Genomic DNA, 18275 nt, shown 5'->3' with positions numbered 1-18275 from the left:
CATCCATCCATCCATCCATCCATCCATCCATCCATCCATCCATCCATCCATCCATCCATCCATCCATCCATCCATCCATCCATCCATCCATCCATCCATCCATCCATCCATCCATCCATCCATCCATCCATCCATCCATCCATCCATCCATCCATCCATCCATCCATCCATCCATCCATCCATCCATCCATCCATCCATCCATCCATCCATCCATCCATCCATCCATCCATCCATCCATCCATCCATCCATCCATCCATCCATCTATCCATCCATCCATCCTTCCTTCCTTCCATCCATCCATTTATCCATCCTTCCTTCCGTCCATCCATTTATCCATCCTTCCATCTATCCATCTATTTATCCATCCATCCTTCCATCCATCTATCATCCCTCCCTCCCTCCCTCCCTCCCTCCCTCCCGCCATCCATCTATATTATAAAACCAATCATTCAAAAGAAAATTTTCTAAATTCAATAATAATTCAATAATAATTGTACAGTCTTTTTAATTCAATATATAAATGTTGGTATAATAGAGTCACCAGACTAAACCAACAGAGCACTGACTTTCAGCCGATCATGCGACGCACATATGACGTGATCAATCAAATCGAAGTTGTTTTTAAGCCTTGAATAATTAATAATAATTAATAATTACACATAGAGTTTGAAATCCAATCATGTGACTGATCATCTTAGCGTGACGTGATTGGCTGAAAGTTTGATCAGTATCTCTGTGCTCTGTTGGTTTAGTCTGGTGACTCTATTATACCAACATTTATATATAGAATTAAAAATACTATGAATTAAAAAACATTGAATTTAAAACACTCAACATTAGCTAAATCCTTCAATAGTAAGAAGACACTTGTATACCAAACGAGGGGTTCCCTGGCACCGGCGTCAGAGTGTTACCTGACAGTTGAGTCCGGTGTAGCCGTGGGTGCAGGTGCACTTGTAGGTGCCGTAACTGTCCTGACAGGTTCCTCCGTGTTGACAGGGTCTGGAGTCGCATTCGTTGATGTCGTGCTGACAGTAGCTCCCGGTGAAACCCGGCGGACACGAGCACCAGAAGGTGTTGATGCCGTCGACGCAGGAGCCGCCGTTGAAGCAGGAGCTGAGGACCAGAGGTTCCACATTCACCAGGTTCACCAGGTTCAATGGGAATTACAACATTTTCACGATTTTCTTTACTTTCAGGTTTTCATTTGAGCTTTAATTTTATAATAATAATAATAATAATTTCTATTTATATAGCGCCTTTCTAGACCAGGGTCACAAAGCATCAATAGTCAAAGGAGGGATTTTGAAAAAAAGACTGATGTCATTATACTTCTGTGTTTCAGTATTTTCTGGTAATATTATACGTCATTGTATTGTACGATATAATCAACACATAAAAAACTTCCTTTAAGTCCAGGTTACATTGATCTATACATGTATTTTACTTTGGAATTATAAAAACAAAAAGTTACAAATCACTGCACAACCTTGGGATGAACAATAAAATACACATTTATAAATATTATATATGAGTGAAAACATCCAAATAAAACCCACCGAACCAAACATTTGTTTGTTGCTTGTTTAAATACTAGTGAAAACTGTTGAAGAAACTTTTTCTCCGTCTACTTTAGTTTCTGTCGCGACAAAACAGACATTTTTTGTTTGTTTTTAATCTCAGCCTCGGCAACATTTAATTCTATTAAATCCAAATGTTCATTTGAATTGTAATTATTGTGAAATGTAATTATTGCGTCACCTAAAATATTAATACTCATATATAGTAATATGCTATTTATGTACATGTTCTTGTAAACTACTATCAATCAAAATAAACATATACAGATGAAAAGTATGTCAAACAATAAGAAAGGTCGAGCCGGAATCAAATAAAAAGTCAAATTAGGTCAAAAAATCATGAAATGAAATGAACTATTTTAATCATCATTCATATTATTTATCAAATTACCTGCTGCTGAATATGTTGCAGAAATAAATGGTTATTTATTGAATTTTTAGATAGATGGATGGATAGACGGATGGATGGATGGATGGATGGATGGAAGGATGGATGGATGGATGGATGGATGGATGGATGGATGGATGGATGGATGGATGGATGGATGGATGGATGGATGGATGGATGGATGGATGGATGGATGGATGGATGGATGGATGGATGGATGGATGGATGATGGATGGACGGACGGATGGATGGATGGATGGATACATGGATTGATGTATGTATGGATGGATGGGTGGATGGGTGGATGGATGGATGTATGGATGTATGGATGGATGGGTGGATGGGTGGATGGGTGGATGGGTGGATGGGTGGATGGATGGATGGATGGATGGATGGATGGATGGATGGATGGATGGATGGATGGATGGATGGATGGATGGATGGATGGATGGATGGATACATGGATTGATGTATGTATGTATGGATGGATGTATGGATGGATGGGTGGATGGGTGGATGGATGTATGGATGTATGGATGTATGGATGGATGGATGTATGGATGTATGGATGTATGGATGGATGGATGTATGGATGGATGGATGTATGGATGTATGGATGTATGGGTGGATGGGTGGATGGATGTATGGATGTATGGATGGATGGGTGGATGGGTGGATGGATGTATGGATGGATGGATGGGTGGATGGATGGATGGATGGATGGATGGATGGATGGATGGATGGATGGATGGATGGATGGATACATGGATTGATGTATGTATGGATGGATGGATGTATGGATGGATGGGTGGATGGGTGGATGGATGTATGGATGTATGGATGGATGGGTGGATGGGTGGATGGATGTATGGATGGATGGATGGATGGGTGGATGGGTGGATGGATGGATGGATGGATGGATGGATGGATGGATACATGGATTGATGTATGTATGGATGGATGGATGTATGGATGGATGGGTGGATGGGTGGATGGATGTATGGATGTATGGATGGATGGATGGATGGATGTATGGATGGATGGATGTATGGATGTATGGATGGATGGGTGGATGGGTGGATGGATGGATGGATGGATGGATACATGATTGATGTATGTATGGATGGATGGATGTATGGATGTATGGATGGATGGGTGGATGGGTGGATGGATGTATGGATGTATGGATGTATGGATGTATGGATTGATGGATTGATGGATTGATGGCTGTATGTATGTATGGATGTATGGATGCATGGATGGATGGATGGGTGGATGGGTGGATGGATGGATGGATGGATGGATGGATGGATGGATGGATGGATGGATGGATGGATGGATGGATGGATGGATGGATGGATGGATGGATGGATGGATGGATGGATGGATGGATGGATGGATGGATGGATGGATACATGGATTGATGTATGTATGGATGGATGGGTGGATGGATGGAAGGATAGATGGAAGGATGGATAGATAGATAGCTGGATGTATGGCAGGATGGATGGATGGATGGATATAATAATATACTATTCATGTACATGTTCTTGCAAAGTACCATCAATCAAAATAAACATTTACTCAGATGTATGATGAAAAGTATTAAAAATGATCAGTCGACCGTCTAGAATTCATTGAGGCTGTGATGTGTTTGTGTTCCAGACGGTGGCGCTGCAGCAGTGAGTCAGTCTAGCGTGATGAAGTTGTACCTCTCAGTGCAGTCGGGCGTGTTGACCTCACAGTGGATCCCGCCGAAGCCCTCGGGGCAGGTGCAGGTGTAGCTGTCGACGCAGTCGGTGCAGTTGCCTCCGTTCCTGCAGGGGTCGCTCTCGCACTCGTCGATGTCCTGTTCGCACGTGGAGCCTCGGAAGCCGGGCTGGCAGCTGCAGAAGAAGCCGTCCACCTGGTCGTGACAGCGGCCGGCGTTGCTGCAGGGGTCTGAGAAGAAGGCGTGTTCAGAGGGTCGTGGTCGTCTCTGCGGCGCCGCCGTCCGAACTCACTGGGGCTGCAGTCGTCCACGTCGGCCTCGCAGTGGCGTCCAGTGAAGCCGGCTCTGCAGTCGCACACGTAGCTGCCCGCCGTGTTCACACATGTGGCGCCGTTACGACACGGGTTCATCACGCACTCTTTGATGTCCACCTCGCAGGTCTGGCCTGGAAGAACACAAAGAGTCAAGGTCACACAAAGATCAAAGGTCGAGCTGGAATCCAATAAAAGGTCAAATTAGGTCCAGAAATCATCAAGAAATGAAGTATTTTAATCATCATTCTATATTAATTATTGGATTTCCTGATGATGAATATGTTGCAGAAATAAATGGTTATTTATTTAATATTTTAGATGGATGGATGAATGAATGGATGGATGGATGGATGGATGGATGGATGGATGGATGGATGGATGGATGGATGGATGGATGGATGGATGGATGGATGGATGGATGGATGGATGGATGGATGGATGGATGGATGGATGGATGGATGAATGGATGGATGGATGGTAAATAGATGGATTAGTAGATGGATTAGTAGATGGACGGATGGATGATATATTGATGGATGGATGACAGATGGAAGGACGGATGGATAGATAGATGGATGATAGATGGATGGATGGATAGATTGGTAGATGGATAGATGGATAGATAGATGGATGGATGGATGGATGGATGGAAGGATGGATGGATGGATGGATGGATGGATGGATGGATGGATGGATGGATGGATGGATGGATGGATGGATAGATTGATGGATGGATGGATAGATGGATGGAATGATGATAAATAGATGGATTAGTAGATAGATGGATGATAGATTGGTGGATGATAGATGGATGGATCGATAGTTTGGTAGATGGATAGATGGATAGATGGATGGATGGATGGATGGATGGATGGATGGATGGATGGATGGATGGATGGATGGATGATGGATGGATGAATAAAAGATGGATGGATCATTCAAATCAACAGAAAAAAAATCAAATCTTTTATTATTTGTTACATTTATTAAGTTTATTGATTGTATTTATTTGTAAAGTTTATTAAGTTAAATATTATTTGTATTTGACTCGTTGATTATGGTTTATTAAAGTCTGACTTTAAACTGTTATTGTACTTCAACAGAGGAGTAGTATTTGATACGTACATTCATTGTGACGATCCAACATGATATATTCTAAAATATTAAACACTACATCTTGGAGTCACATGACTGGTGTACCTTGCCAACCTTCAGGACAAACACACGAGAAGCTCAGATAATCCTCCGACTCTTTACAGACGCCGTGGTTCTTGCAGGGCCCGGGTCCACACGGGTCCATCAGCGCCTCGCAGTTTCCTCCTGAAAACACACGGTGGAGGAAACTCGCTTGAAAAACAGCCCAGAAGGTGGACGAGGGCCAGAACCAACACAAGGAGGGTCATCTTTCCATCGGCGCTATCGGGAGCTTCTGGCCGGAGTCTGTCACGGAGTAACAGGCCAGACTTCTACCCGTCGACCTGCAGCGCCGACAGGAAGAGACGCCGCTTTCCGGCCATTGTGAAGACATTTGCTTTTCTGTGGGACAGGAAGCGGGGAGACAGGAAGTGTGTCAAGCAGCCGGTTCCCACCCCGGCACCAGAGGAGACCCTTTCTTCTGGGAGGTTTCCCCACAACGCTAACGTTTCGGAAGGTCTGGTGTTTTCTTGGAAACATGTTCATCCAAGAATGTTTCACTGAGTTTTAAATACTTTAAATACAAGTATCTGGAACTTGTTTTCTCTGTAACAAACTTCAACCACAGAACAAAACACTGAACTCCCATGATGCCTTTCTACACCCTGATGGATTTACTGCCTTTAAATTCTTCGTCTATGTCGTCAAAAAGTCACCCACAGCTGGGATTGGTTAGGCTGGGCGGCAAAGCATTAAGGGAGCTTTTCATGTCACCGTCACTGAGAGGGTTGTTGAGAGACGACACTAAACAAATGTTCATTAAACCAAGTGAAAAAATTAATTGTGTAGTTAGTATGTTCTCCCCGTGTTGCGTGGGTTTACCCCGGACACTCCGATTTCCTCCCACAGTCCAAAAACAAACAGAGGTTGATTGAGAACTTGGGGAAATTGTTCGTATCATCCTACCATATCATGGTATAAGTGTGTGTGTGTGAATGGTTGTAAGTAAGTAAGTAAGTAGGTAATATTTATTTATATAGCGCTTTTCGAGACCAGGATCACAAAGCGCTTAGACAATCAAAACAATACTCAAAAAAAAAAAAAAGTACATACTTTAAAGATCAAGATAATACTGAGAACAACACAGGAGTTCGAGAAATTCAAGGAAAAGCCTGAACAAATAGAAACGTCTTAAGATGTTTCTTAAAGGAGTCAGTAGATCCATCAAGAGCAAAGAGAGAGAAGATCGTTCCAAAGCTTAGGAGCAACAGCCTGAAAAGATTTCTCTCCTCTGGTCCTGAGCCGTGTGCGTGGAACCATAAGTAGATTCTGATCCACAGACCTCAGAGCCCGAGCTGGGGTGTAAGGCTGGATCAGATCAGTGATGTAAGGAGGAGCCTGACCATGAATAGATCTGAAAGTAAGAACCAGAATTTTAAAGTTGATCCTGAAAGAAGTGGTTGTGTGTCTGTGTGTGTCCTGAGACGGACTGGCGTCCTGTCCAGGGTGTCCCTTGCCTCTCGCCCGAAGAAACTGGGATAAACTCCGACTCCCGTAAAGGAATAAACGGCAGTAAATGGATGTAAAAGTTGAATATATGTTACAGATTCAATTCATTGCACATATTTCAGGCTGAGATAAACCAGTGACCACTGTACTGTCAACATGTTATGATTATTTCCTCGTTTCAAAGCCCCCTCCTGAGCGGACGGACCACCGTAGACAATGGTTTCATACCCGTGTACGGCAGGATGCAGTTGCACTTGTAGCCGGCGACGTCGTCGATGCAGGTGCCCTGGTTGAGGCAGGGGTTGGAGGCGCACTCGTTGATGTTGGTCCGACAGGAGGGTCCTACGAGGAGACGCCATAAAACGTTCTCACTCACGGGCGAGGAGGAAGGTTGGCTCAAGAGCAGGGGAAGGGTTGGACTCACCGCTGAAGCCCGGGCGACACGTGCACACGTATGCGCTCGTCATGTCCTTGCAGGAGCCGCCGTTCATGCAGGGGTTGGACTCGCACTCGTTCACGTTGATGTCGCAGTTCTTGCCGCTCCAGCCGGAGTCGCAGACACATTGGTACCTGAGATCATGCAACGATCACATGACCGGTAACTATCATCATTATCTCACTCAGTCTGATGGTAGAAACATATTCATCCTGAGGTCATAGGTGTCAAACTGGATCATACACTGGACCATCATTTTGAACTCAGTCCAAGAAATAGCTATACTTGACTAGAGAAGACTGTGTGTATACGTATTACCATACAAGTATACGATATATAGTGATATATCGTGATAGTGTAGTAACAAAGATATGTTTGTAGTATTGTCCTGTACTTGACTCTGGTGTTGTGATAGTGTAGTAACAAGGATATATGTGTAGTATTGTCCAGTACTTGACTCTGGTGTTGTGATAGTGTAGTGACAAGTATATATGTGTAGTATTGTCCAGTACTTGACTCTGGTGTTGTGATAGTGAGATAACAAGGATATATGTGTAGTATTGTCCAGTAATTGACTGGTGTTGTGATAGTGTAGTAACAAGGATATATGTGTAGTATTGTCCAGTACTTGACTGGTGTTGTGATAGTGGAGTAACAAGTATATATGTGTAGTATTGTCGAGTACTTGACTCTGGTGTTGTGATAGTGTAGTAACAACTATATATGTGTAGTATTGTCCAGTACTTGACTCTGGTGTTGTGATAGTGAGGTAACAAGGATATATGTGTAGTATTGTCCAGTAATTGACTGGTGTTGTGATAGTGTAGTAACAAGGATATATGTGTAGTATTGTCCAGTACTTGACTGGTGTTGTGATAGTGGAGTAACAAGTATATATGTGTAGTATTGTCGAGTACTTCACTGGTGTTGTGATAGTGGAGTAACAAGTATATATGTGTAGTATTGTCCAGTACTTGACTGGTGTTGTGATAGTGGAGTAACAAGTATATATGTGTAGTATTGTCCAGTACTTGACTCTGGTGTTGTGATAGTGTAGTAACAACTATATATGTGTAGTATTGTCCAGTACTTGACTCTGGTGTTGTGATAGTGTAGTAACAAGTATATATGTGTAGTATTGTCCAGTACTTGACTCTGGTGTTGTAATAGTGTAGTAACAAGGATATATGTGTAGTATTGTCCAGTACTTGACTGGTGTTGTGATAGTGGAGTAACAAGTATATATGTGTAGTATTGTCGAGTACTTGACTCTGGTGTTGTGATAGTGTAGTAACAAATATATATGTGTAGTATTGTCGAGTACTTGACTCTGGTGTTGTGATAGAGTAGTAACAAGGATATATGTGTAGTATTGTCCAGTACTTGACTCTGGTGTTGTGATAGTGTAGTAACAAATATATATGTGTAGTATTGACCAGTACTTGACTCTGGTGTTGTAGTATTTACAGACCACATGACTCTTGACAAAGTCGTAACTGCTTTCATTTGTTTTCAAACCAAAATATGTCCAAACATCAGCTTTAAAAGCTGCTGGACTCACTGTATCCTCTCGTCCTCAGTCATCGCCAGGATCTTTCTGAATTTAAATTTGCTAGATGCACCTGCTGTAATTCACGTCCACTAAAGAAGTGAAACTAGTTGAGAACATGAGTTAAAGCTCTTCGGGTTAAGTAACTTCTCACAGAGTTTGTTTCAATGAACATGAACAACTCTCACCCGTCGACCTTGTCCTGGCAGCCTCCGTGGATGCAGGGGTCGCTGAGGCACTCGTCGATCTGAGAGGCGCAGGTGTCGCCATGGTAACCCACCGGACAGACGCAGGCGAAGCCGTGGACGCCGTCGACGCAGGTGCCGCCGTTGTGGCAGGGGTCGCCGGCGCACTCGTCGATGTTGATGTTGCACATGGAGCCTGCGACAGTCGGGGTTCATTCACGCGTCAGAGGTCGCGAGATGATTGACATCGATCTCCGAGAATGTGCTTTGATCCTTCGCGAGGAAGCCGAGACAACGGCACAAAGAAGCGTATCTGCACATCGTCAATTGTATCCGGTTCCCGGCGCGTCGGAGGCTCTAAAGTCGCTCTTTTGTCGGCCACTTGAAGCAGCGACTCCATTGAGAACGAGCCGCGCCGACATAAAAGGAACCATTTAGCTTTACAGCAGTGGCCGACTTCCAGGCTTTTAACAGCTCAACTTTCAGGATCTTTCAGAGGATCTTTTCTCCACGTGGAACCCCTGGTGACTCTGTGGGCCACGGCCTGTCTGTGTGTGCGTGTGTGTGTGTGTGTGTGAGAGTGTGTGTGTGTGTGAGAGTGTGTGTGTGAGAGTGTGTTCTAGCAGCAGCAGGTCTGGGACTGGGTGGAGCTGGAAAGTGACACCAGCCTCAGAAGAGTTCCCTCACTGACCATCTGTCGCCATCTTCCACACGTTTATCCGAGTCTTTTGCAGTATTTATAGACGAGAAATACTTCAGTGAATCAGTGTTTTGAGTAGAAGACAAACTAGTGAGTCGTGTGATGTACGTGTCAATGTTTAACAAAGACATTTTCATAATATACGACAAATGATCAATCTCCGACAAAACAATGTAAATATAAATAAATAAAAATATAAAAATACAGATTCAACCTTTGGTTTGACCTTTAACCTGTGACTTTGACCTCAACAGCATTAGTTTTAGTTTAATTAAATGTAATCGAGTCACATGACCTTAACACTCTCAGCTTCTCATCAAAGATGTAAGAGTCAGAGAGTGATGATGTCATCAGTTCATCAGTCACATGATTCTAATATAACGATTATAACATGTTTGATATTAGATTGTGTTGATATAACAACAACTTTATCAACTCTACACACTCACAGAAAACCATGTTAGTGAAGCTCCAGCTGATTGGACCACAAGTTACAACATCAACCAATGGGACCCTTTCTTTGTCATAAGCCCCGCCCATTGAGTGGAGCACTAAGGGATGTGATTGGATCAGACCTGTGTCAATCAAAACAGCTGATGTTAGGAATTAAAAGTAACTTTAAGTCTATAATTGTACTTTTATTTTGTTCATCCACAGACAAACTTTACTTTTATCACTCGTTTCCTGCTGAACCATAACATCAACATCGGCGTCGCGGTTAAAATAGAAATCAAGACCAGAAGGTTAACATTTAAAGAGTTACGTAAGAATTGTTGAAAGTGTCAATCAGAAGGTTCTAGTCTCACCAGTGTAGCCGTGCTCACACGTGCACGCGTAGCCGTCGATCTTGTCGATGCAGGTCCCGTAGTCACAAGGGTTGCTCTGGCAGTCGTCGACGTTGACTTCACAGTTGATTCCTGGAGTCAAAGGACATGTCGTCGCTCACGTCTTCATCTCAGTCAGTGCTTCAGTACCAGTGGTGCCTCGAGGGCAGCTGCACACGTAGGCGTTCTCGCGGTCCTGACACACGCCGCCGTTCTTGCACGGCTGACTCCGGCACTCGTCCATGTTGGTCTCGCACAGGCGGCCGGTGTAGCCGGGTCTGCAGGCGCAGCTGAAGGAGGCCAGGCCGTCCACGCAGGTGCCGTAGTGACACGGGCCGGACGAGCACTCGTCCACGTCCGTCTCACAGTGTTGACCCGAGTAGCCTGAGGTCACACACAGGTCTGAGAACCTTGATGTCGACTGTTACATCGTCAACATCACAGGTAGCTAGGTAGGTAAGTAAGTAGGTAAGTATTTAAGTACGTAAGTAAGTAAGTAAGTAGGTAAGTAAGTAAGTAAGTCAGTAAGTAAGTATATAAGTATGTAAGTAAGTAAGTAAGTAAATCAGTCAGTAAGTCAGTAAGTCAGTAAGTAACTAAGTAAGTAAGTAAGTCAGTAAGTAAATAAGTAAGTAAGTAAGTCAGTAACTAAGTAAGTAAGTAAGTAAGTCAGTAAGTAATTAAGTAACTAAGTAAGTAAGTAAGTCACTAAGTAAATAAGTAAATAAGTAAGTAACTAAATAAGTAAATCAGTAAGTAACTAAGTAAGTAAGTAACCAAGTAAGTAAGTAAGTAAGTCAGTAAGTAACTAAGTAAGTAAGTAAGTCAGTAACTAAGTAAGTAAGTAAGTAAGTCAGTAAGTAATTAAGTAACTAAGTAAGTAAGTAAGTCACTAAGTAAATAAGTAAATAAGTAAGTAACTAAGTAAGTAAATCAGTAAGTAACTAAGTAAGTAAGTAACCAAGTAAGTAAGTAAGTAAGTCAGTAAGTAACTAAGTAAGTAAGTAAGTCAGTAAGTAAATAAGTAAGTAAGTCAGTAAGTAAATAATTATGTAAGTAAGTAAGTAAGTAAATAAGTAAGTAAGTAAGTCAGTAAGTAACTAAGTAACTAAGTAAGTAAGTAAGTCACCAAGTAACTAAGTAAGTAAGTAAGTCAGTAAGTAAGGCAGTAAGTAAGTAAGTAAGTAAGTCAGTATGTAACTAACTAACTAACTAAGTAAGTCAGTCAGTCAGTAAGTAAATAAGTAAAGTAGAGTTTAACCAGTGAATAACTTTTCTAAACCGTCAGTTTATAGTCTGTCCTTGCGACTAATTAATTCTTATTTAAATAAAATGATTATTCCTATGATTGACTTCATTCAGGTCCATGTCTGGACTGTTTGCATCTTTGTGTTTACCTTCCGTGCACTTGCAAGTGTACTTGTTCCGACCGTCCATGCACTTGGCGCCGTTCTGGCAGGGAGTACTAGCACACTCGTCCAGGTCAATCTGGCAGTATTTCCCGGAGAAGCCTTTTAGAGAAACAAACCTGTTAGTGTGTGTTGGTCAGAGGCGTGTATTGACAGATACGTATCACGATACAAGGATATGATATATGTATGTGATGATGTAGTAACAAGGAGTTTTGTCGAGTACTTGACACTGGTGTTGTGATAGTGTAGTAACAATTATATATGTGTAGTATTGTCCAGTACTTGACTCTGGTGTTGTGATAGTGTAGTAACAATTATATATGTGTAGTATTGTCCCGTACTTGACTCTGGTGTTGTGATAGTGTAGTAACAAGTATATATGTGTAGTATTGTCCAGTACTTGACTCTGGTGTTGTGATGGTGTAGTAATAAGTATATATGTGTAGTATTGTCCAGTACTTGACTCTGGTGTTGTGATAGTGTAGTAACAAGTATATATGTGTAGTATTGTCGAGTACTTGACTCTGGTGTTGTGATAGTGTAGTAACAGCTATATATGTGTAGTATTGTCCAGTACTTGACTCTGGTGTTGTGATAGTGTAGTAACAAGTATATATGTGTAGTATTGTCGAGTACTTGACTCTGGTGTTGTGATAGTGTAGTAACACGTATATATGAGTAGTATTGTCCAGTACTTGACTCTGGTATTGTAGTATTTACAGACCACATGACTCTTGACGAAGTCGTAACTGCTTTCATTTGTTTTCAAACAAAACTATGTCCAAACATCAGCTTTAAAAGCTGCTGGACTCACTGTATCCTCTCGTGCTCAGCCAACACTCTTCCTTTAGCTGCGGAGGACATAACGTCCACTGCCATCTAGAGGCCGGAGGTTAAATTGCAACAGAAAATGCTGTGATAAAAAATCTAATGATGTTATTGTAAAAACACTTTATTGAAATATAAACAATAACGAACTATGATAAAAAGTAAAATATGGGTTGAAAGGCAAATATATATATATATTTTAACTCGTAATAGTACAGATACTACAGTCATGTTCATGAAGACGCAGCAGTGACAACGAGTGTCTCTCAAATCACACACATCTGCATGTTGATGAAAAACTTCACTTCTTTTCAGTCCTGAAGAGTCTGGGAGGAACCAATTTGTTTCAAGTGTGTGTGTGTGTGTGTGTGTGTGTGTGTGTGTGTGTGTGTGTGTGTGTGTGTGTGTGTGTGTGTGTGTGTGTGTGTGTGAGGCGGGGACAAAGCGTGGCTTGTCTGAGTTTGTTTCCTCTTTTGTCCCCAAAACTTTTCCATCACAGAATAAATTCTCCGGCTTCGCCCCTTCTCGTGTGACCCCCACCCATGCAGAGCCATGACCTTTGACCCGACACTATCCGCCACTCCTTGTCACTCAAAATCAACCATCTTTGTCTTTTCATTCCTATTCCTATTCTATTTACTCATTTATGGCGGGAAATACTTGTGTGACCTCACGACCTTCTGACATGAACCTGACGTTGGATTATTATATTTTATTTTTTATTTTATTTTTTTTAGTAAATGTGGCAGAAATGTCTCACAAAGTTTTGAGGAAAATGTAAAAGTATTTCTCAGGAGTAACAATAATGATGGAAATAGAAGATCGTAGGAAACATCTGTGAACTACAAACACAAATGAATTGAATTATATTTGTGTTTCTTCAAACTGTTGTTTTATGATGAAGGTTCAATAGTTTAGAATGAAAGGTTTTCACTCAGATGCACATCTATACACACACATGATGGAACAATACACACATGATGGAACAACACACACATGATGGAACAATACACACATGATGGAACAACACACACACATGATGGAACAACACACACACATGATGGAACAACACACACACATGATGGCACAACACACACACGATGGAACAACACACACACATGATGGAACAACACACACGATGGAACAACACACACACATGATGGAACAACACACACACGATGGCACAACACACACACATGATGGAACAACACACACACATGATGGAACAACACACACACACACGATGGAACAACACACACACATGATGGAACGACACACACACATGATGGAACAACACACACACATGATGGAACAATACACACACATGATGGAACAACACACACACATGATGGAACAACACACACACGATGGAACAACACACACACGATGGAACAACACACACACATGATGGAACAACACACACACACGATGGAACAACACACACACATGATGGAACAACACACACACGATGGAACAACACACACACATGATGGAACAATACACACACATGATGGAACAACACACACACATGATGGAACAACACACAAACATGATGGAACAACACAAACACATGATGGAACAACACACACACACACACATGATGGAATGACAAACACACACACACGATGGAACGTCACACACACGTAATAGAACAACACACGCACACACATGATGGAACCGCACACACACACATGATGGAACAACACACACACACATGATGGAACGTCACACACACACAAGATAGAATGACACACACACACACATGATGGAACAACACAAACACATGATGGAACAACACACACACACACACATGATGGAATGACAAACACACACACACACACACGATGGAACGTCACACACACACGTAATAGAACAACACACGCACACACGTGATGAAACCGCACACACACACATGATGGAACAACACACACACACACATGATGGAACAACACACACACACATGATGGAATGACAAACACACACACACACACAATGGAACGTCACACACACGTAATAGAAAAACACACGCACACACATGATGGAACCGCACACACACACATGATGGAACCACACACACACACATGATGGAACGTCACACACACACAAGATAGAACGACACACACACACATGATGGAACGATACACACACACACACTCACACACACGCTGCGCACACACACACACATGATGGAACGACACACACTCACACAGACAAACACACACACACTGCACACATATACATGATGGAATGACACACACACACACACACACACGCACACACACATCCAAAAGCAGGATTTTCTCCCCCAGACTTCAGGAATCATGTCAATAGTTTCCGTGGTCAGTGCAGAAAGAAAGACCCTCAGATTTACATCTCAAGCAGAGAGAGATGGGGACCCCTCAAAGACCCTCCACCCCTCAAAGACCCCTCAAAGACCCTCCACCCCTCAAAGACCCCTCAAAGACCCTCCACCCCTCAAAGACCCTCCACCCCTCAAACACCCCTCAAAGACCCTCCACCCCTCAAACACCCCTCAAAGACCCTCCAGCCCTCAAAGACCCTCCACCCCTCAAACACCCCTCAAAGACCCTCCACCCCTCAAAGACCCCCCTGCCCGCCTTCCGGCTCCACCAACGGTCCGTGGGCCTCAAACCCTCCAACACAGACGCCTCTGCCCAGAAAACACTTTCACTTCCTCGTCTCGCCCTCTTTCACCACAACCTTTTCTTCTCCCTCTTTCTTCTTCTGCTCTCCCTCTTTCTTCTTCTGCTCTCCCTCTTCCTTCTTCATCTCTCCCTCTTCCTTCTTCTGCTCTCCCTCTTTCTTCTTCTGCTCTCCCTCTTTCTTCTTCTGCTCTCCCTCTTTCTTCTTCTGCTCTCCCTCTTCCTTCTTCATCTCTCCCTCTTCCTTCTTCTGCTCTCCCTCTTTCTTCTTCTGCTCTCCCTCTTTCTTCTTCTGCTCTCCCTCTTCCTTCTTCTGCTCTCCCTCTTCCTTCTTCATCTCTCCCTCTTTCTTCTTCTGCTCTCCCTCTTCCTTTTTCATCTCTCCCTCTTCCTTCTTCTGCTCTCCCTCTTTCTTCTTCTGCTCTCCCTCTTCCTTCTTCTGCTCTCCCTCTTCCTTCTTCATCTCTCCCTCTTCCTTCTTCTGCTCTCCCTCTTTCTTATTCTGCTCTCCCTCTTTCTTCTTCTGCTCTCCCTCTTCCTTCTTCATCTCTCCCTCTTCCTTCTTCTGCTCTCCCTCTTTCTTCTTCTGCTCTCCCTCTTTCTTCTTCTGCTCTCCCTCTTCCTTCTTCTGCTCTCCCTCTTCCTTCTTCATCTCTCCCTCTTTCTTCTTCTGCTCTCCCTCTTCCTTTTTCATCTCTCCCTCTTCCTTCTTCTGCTCTCCCTCTTTCTTCTTCTGCTCTCCCTCTTTCTTCTTCTGCTCTCCCTCTTCCTTCTTCATCTCTCCCTCTTCCTTCTTCATCTCTCCCTCTTTCTTCTTCTGCTCTCCCTCTTTCTTCTTCTGCTCTCCCTCTTCCTTCTTCATCTCTCCCTCTTCCTTCTTCATCTCTCCCTCTTTCTTCTTCTGCTCTCCCTCTTCCTTTTTCATCTCTCCCTCTTCCTTCTTCTGCTCTCCCTCTTTCTTCTTCTGCTCTCCCTCTTCCTTCTTCTGCTCTCCCTCTTCCTTCTTCATCTCTCCCTCTTTCTTCTTCTGCTCTCCCTCTTTCTTCTTCTGCTCTCCCTCTTCCTTCTTCATCTCTCCCTCTTCCTTCTTCTGCTCTCCCTCTTTCTTCTTCTGCTCTCCCTCTTTCTTCTTCTGCTCTCCCTCTTTCTTCTTCTGCTCTCCCTCTTCCTTCTTCATCTCTCCCTCTTCCTTCTTCTGCTCTCCCTCTTTCTTCTTCTGCTCTCCCTCTTTCTTCTTCTGCTCTCCCTCTTCCTTCTTCTGCTCTCCCTCTTCCTTCTTCATCTCTCCCTCTTTCTTCTTCTGCTCTCCCTCTTCCTTTTTCATCTCTCCCTCTTCCTTCTTCTGCTCTCCGTCTTTCTTCTTCTGCTCTCCCTCTTCCTTCTTCTGCTCTCCCTCTTCCTTCTTCTGCTCTCCCTCTTTCTTCTTCATCTCTCCCTCTTTCTTCTTCTGCTCTCCCTCTTCCTTCTTCATCTCTCCCTCTTCCTTCTTCTGCTCTCCCTCTTTCTTATTCTGCTCTCCCTCTTTCTTCTTCTGCTCTCCCTCTTCCTTCTTCATCTCTCCCTCTTCCTTCTTCTGCTCTCCCTCTTTCTTCTTCTGCTCTCCCTCTTCCTTCTTCTGCTCTCCCTCTTCCTTCTTCATCTCTCCCTCTTTCTTCTTCTGCTCTCCCTCTTTCTTCTTCTGCTCTCCCTCTTCCTTCTTCTGCTCTCCCTCTTTCTTCTTCTGCTCTCCCTCTTCCTTCTTCTGCTCTCCCTCTTCCTTCTTCATCTCTCCCTCTTTCTTCTTCTGCTCTCCCTCTTTCTTCTTCTCTGCAGGAGGAGTCCTGCCGCCTTTGATCCGCCCGGAATCTAAGCTGTTGCTATTTTGCTCAGTGGGAATAAAAGGAGAATAACCTCAGAGGTCTTTGTGAAAGAATGAAAACAATTTACATTTTAATCAGCCTTTCTTTCCTCGTTCTCTCCATCCACCAAGAATTCCTTCACGACATCTCAAAGTAACTGATGAAGTCTTGAGACTTGAACTTGAATCATTTTTTTGTTTGTTCAATGTTTAAGGAAAGTCGATCATAGCTGGGGATGCGGTGATTCTCTCTCTCTCTCCCAGCTACTCGGGGTGAGAGGCGAGGGACATCCTGGACATGTCGCAGATACACACACAGACAAGTCAGAGTCTCAATCAACCTCTGTATGTTTTTCACCCGTGGGAGGAAACCAGAGTTCCCGGAGTAAACCCACGCAAACATGTGAAGAACATACAAAGTACATGTTGGAAACTTCTTGCTTTGAGGCGTCACTACTTGGTTAGAGGTGAGAGAGTCAAGTAGGTGAGAGAGTCAAGTATGTCCAGAAAATATTTCATAAAGATATTTTATAAAGAAATATTTGATAAAACATATTTGAAGAAAATATTTGATAAAAAATATTTGAAGAAAATATTTGATAATATATATTTGAAGAAAATATTTCAAGAAAATGTTTCATAAATATATATTTGATGAAAAAATATCTGAAGAAAATATTTCATAAAGAAATATTTCAAAAAAAAACATTTAAAGAAAATATTTGAAGAAAATATTTCATAACGAAATATTTGATAAAACATATTTGAAGAAATATAAACATAAAGAAATATTTGATAAAACACATTTGAAGAAAATATTTCATAACGAAATATTTGATAAAACATATTTGAAGAAATATAGACATAAAGAAATATTTGATAAAACACATTTGAAGAAAATATTTCATAACGAAATATTTGATAAAACATATTTGAAGAAATATAAACATAAAGAAATATTTGATAAAACATATTTGAAGAAATATAAACAAAATAAATATTTGATAAAACATATTTGAAGAAATATAAACATAAAGAAATATTTGATAAAACATATTTGAAGAAATATAGACATAAAGAAATATTTGATAAAACATATTTGAAGAAATATAAACATAAAGAAATATTTGATAAAACATATTTGAAGAAATATAAACATAAAGAAATATTTGATAAAACACATTTGAAGAAAATATTTCATCA

The 18275-nt window shown here is 42.2% G+C and overlaps 1 protein-coding gene across 1 annotated transcript in view; it reads right to left on the bottom strand.

Moving 5' to 3' along the window:
• The window catches only part of LOC148090065 (neurogenic locus notch homolog protein 1-like), an 80173-nt gene that overhangs the window by 31771 nt on the left and 30127 nt on the right, over positions 1 to 18275 (bottom strand). The window contains exons 10-19 of the mRNA XM_087811638.1: positions 11730 to 11843; positions 10483 to 10716; positions 10315 to 10425; positions 8812 to 9004; positions 7063 to 7208; positions 6867 to 6980; positions 5196 to 5315; positions 3974 to 4126; positions 3683 to 3911; positions 917 to 1118 (exon numbers count right to left, since the gene is read on the bottom strand). Of these exons, the coding sequence (XP_087667764.1) occupies positions 917 to 1118; positions 3683 to 3911; positions 3974 to 4126; positions 5196 to 5315; positions 6867 to 6980; positions 7063 to 7208; positions 8812 to 9004; positions 10315 to 10425; positions 10483 to 10716; positions 11730 to 11843 (1616 nt within the window). The remainder of the gene's footprint in view (positions 1 to 916; positions 1119 to 3682; positions 3912 to 3973; positions 4127 to 5195; positions 5316 to 6866; positions 6981 to 7062; positions 7209 to 8811; positions 9005 to 10314; positions 10426 to 10482; positions 10717 to 11729; positions 11844 to 18275) is intronic.

This window comes from Callionymus lyra, chromosome 1 (assembly GCF_982586985.1).
Source record: "Callionymus lyra chromosome 1, fCalLyr1.hap1.1, whole genome shotgun sequence".
NCBI classification, from domain to species: Eukaryota; Metazoa; Chordata; class Actinopteri; order Syngnathiformes; family Callionymidae; genus Callionymus; species Callionymus lyra.
Note: the sequence above shows the minus strand (reverse complement) of the source record. Positions and strands in the feature narration are given on the sequence as shown.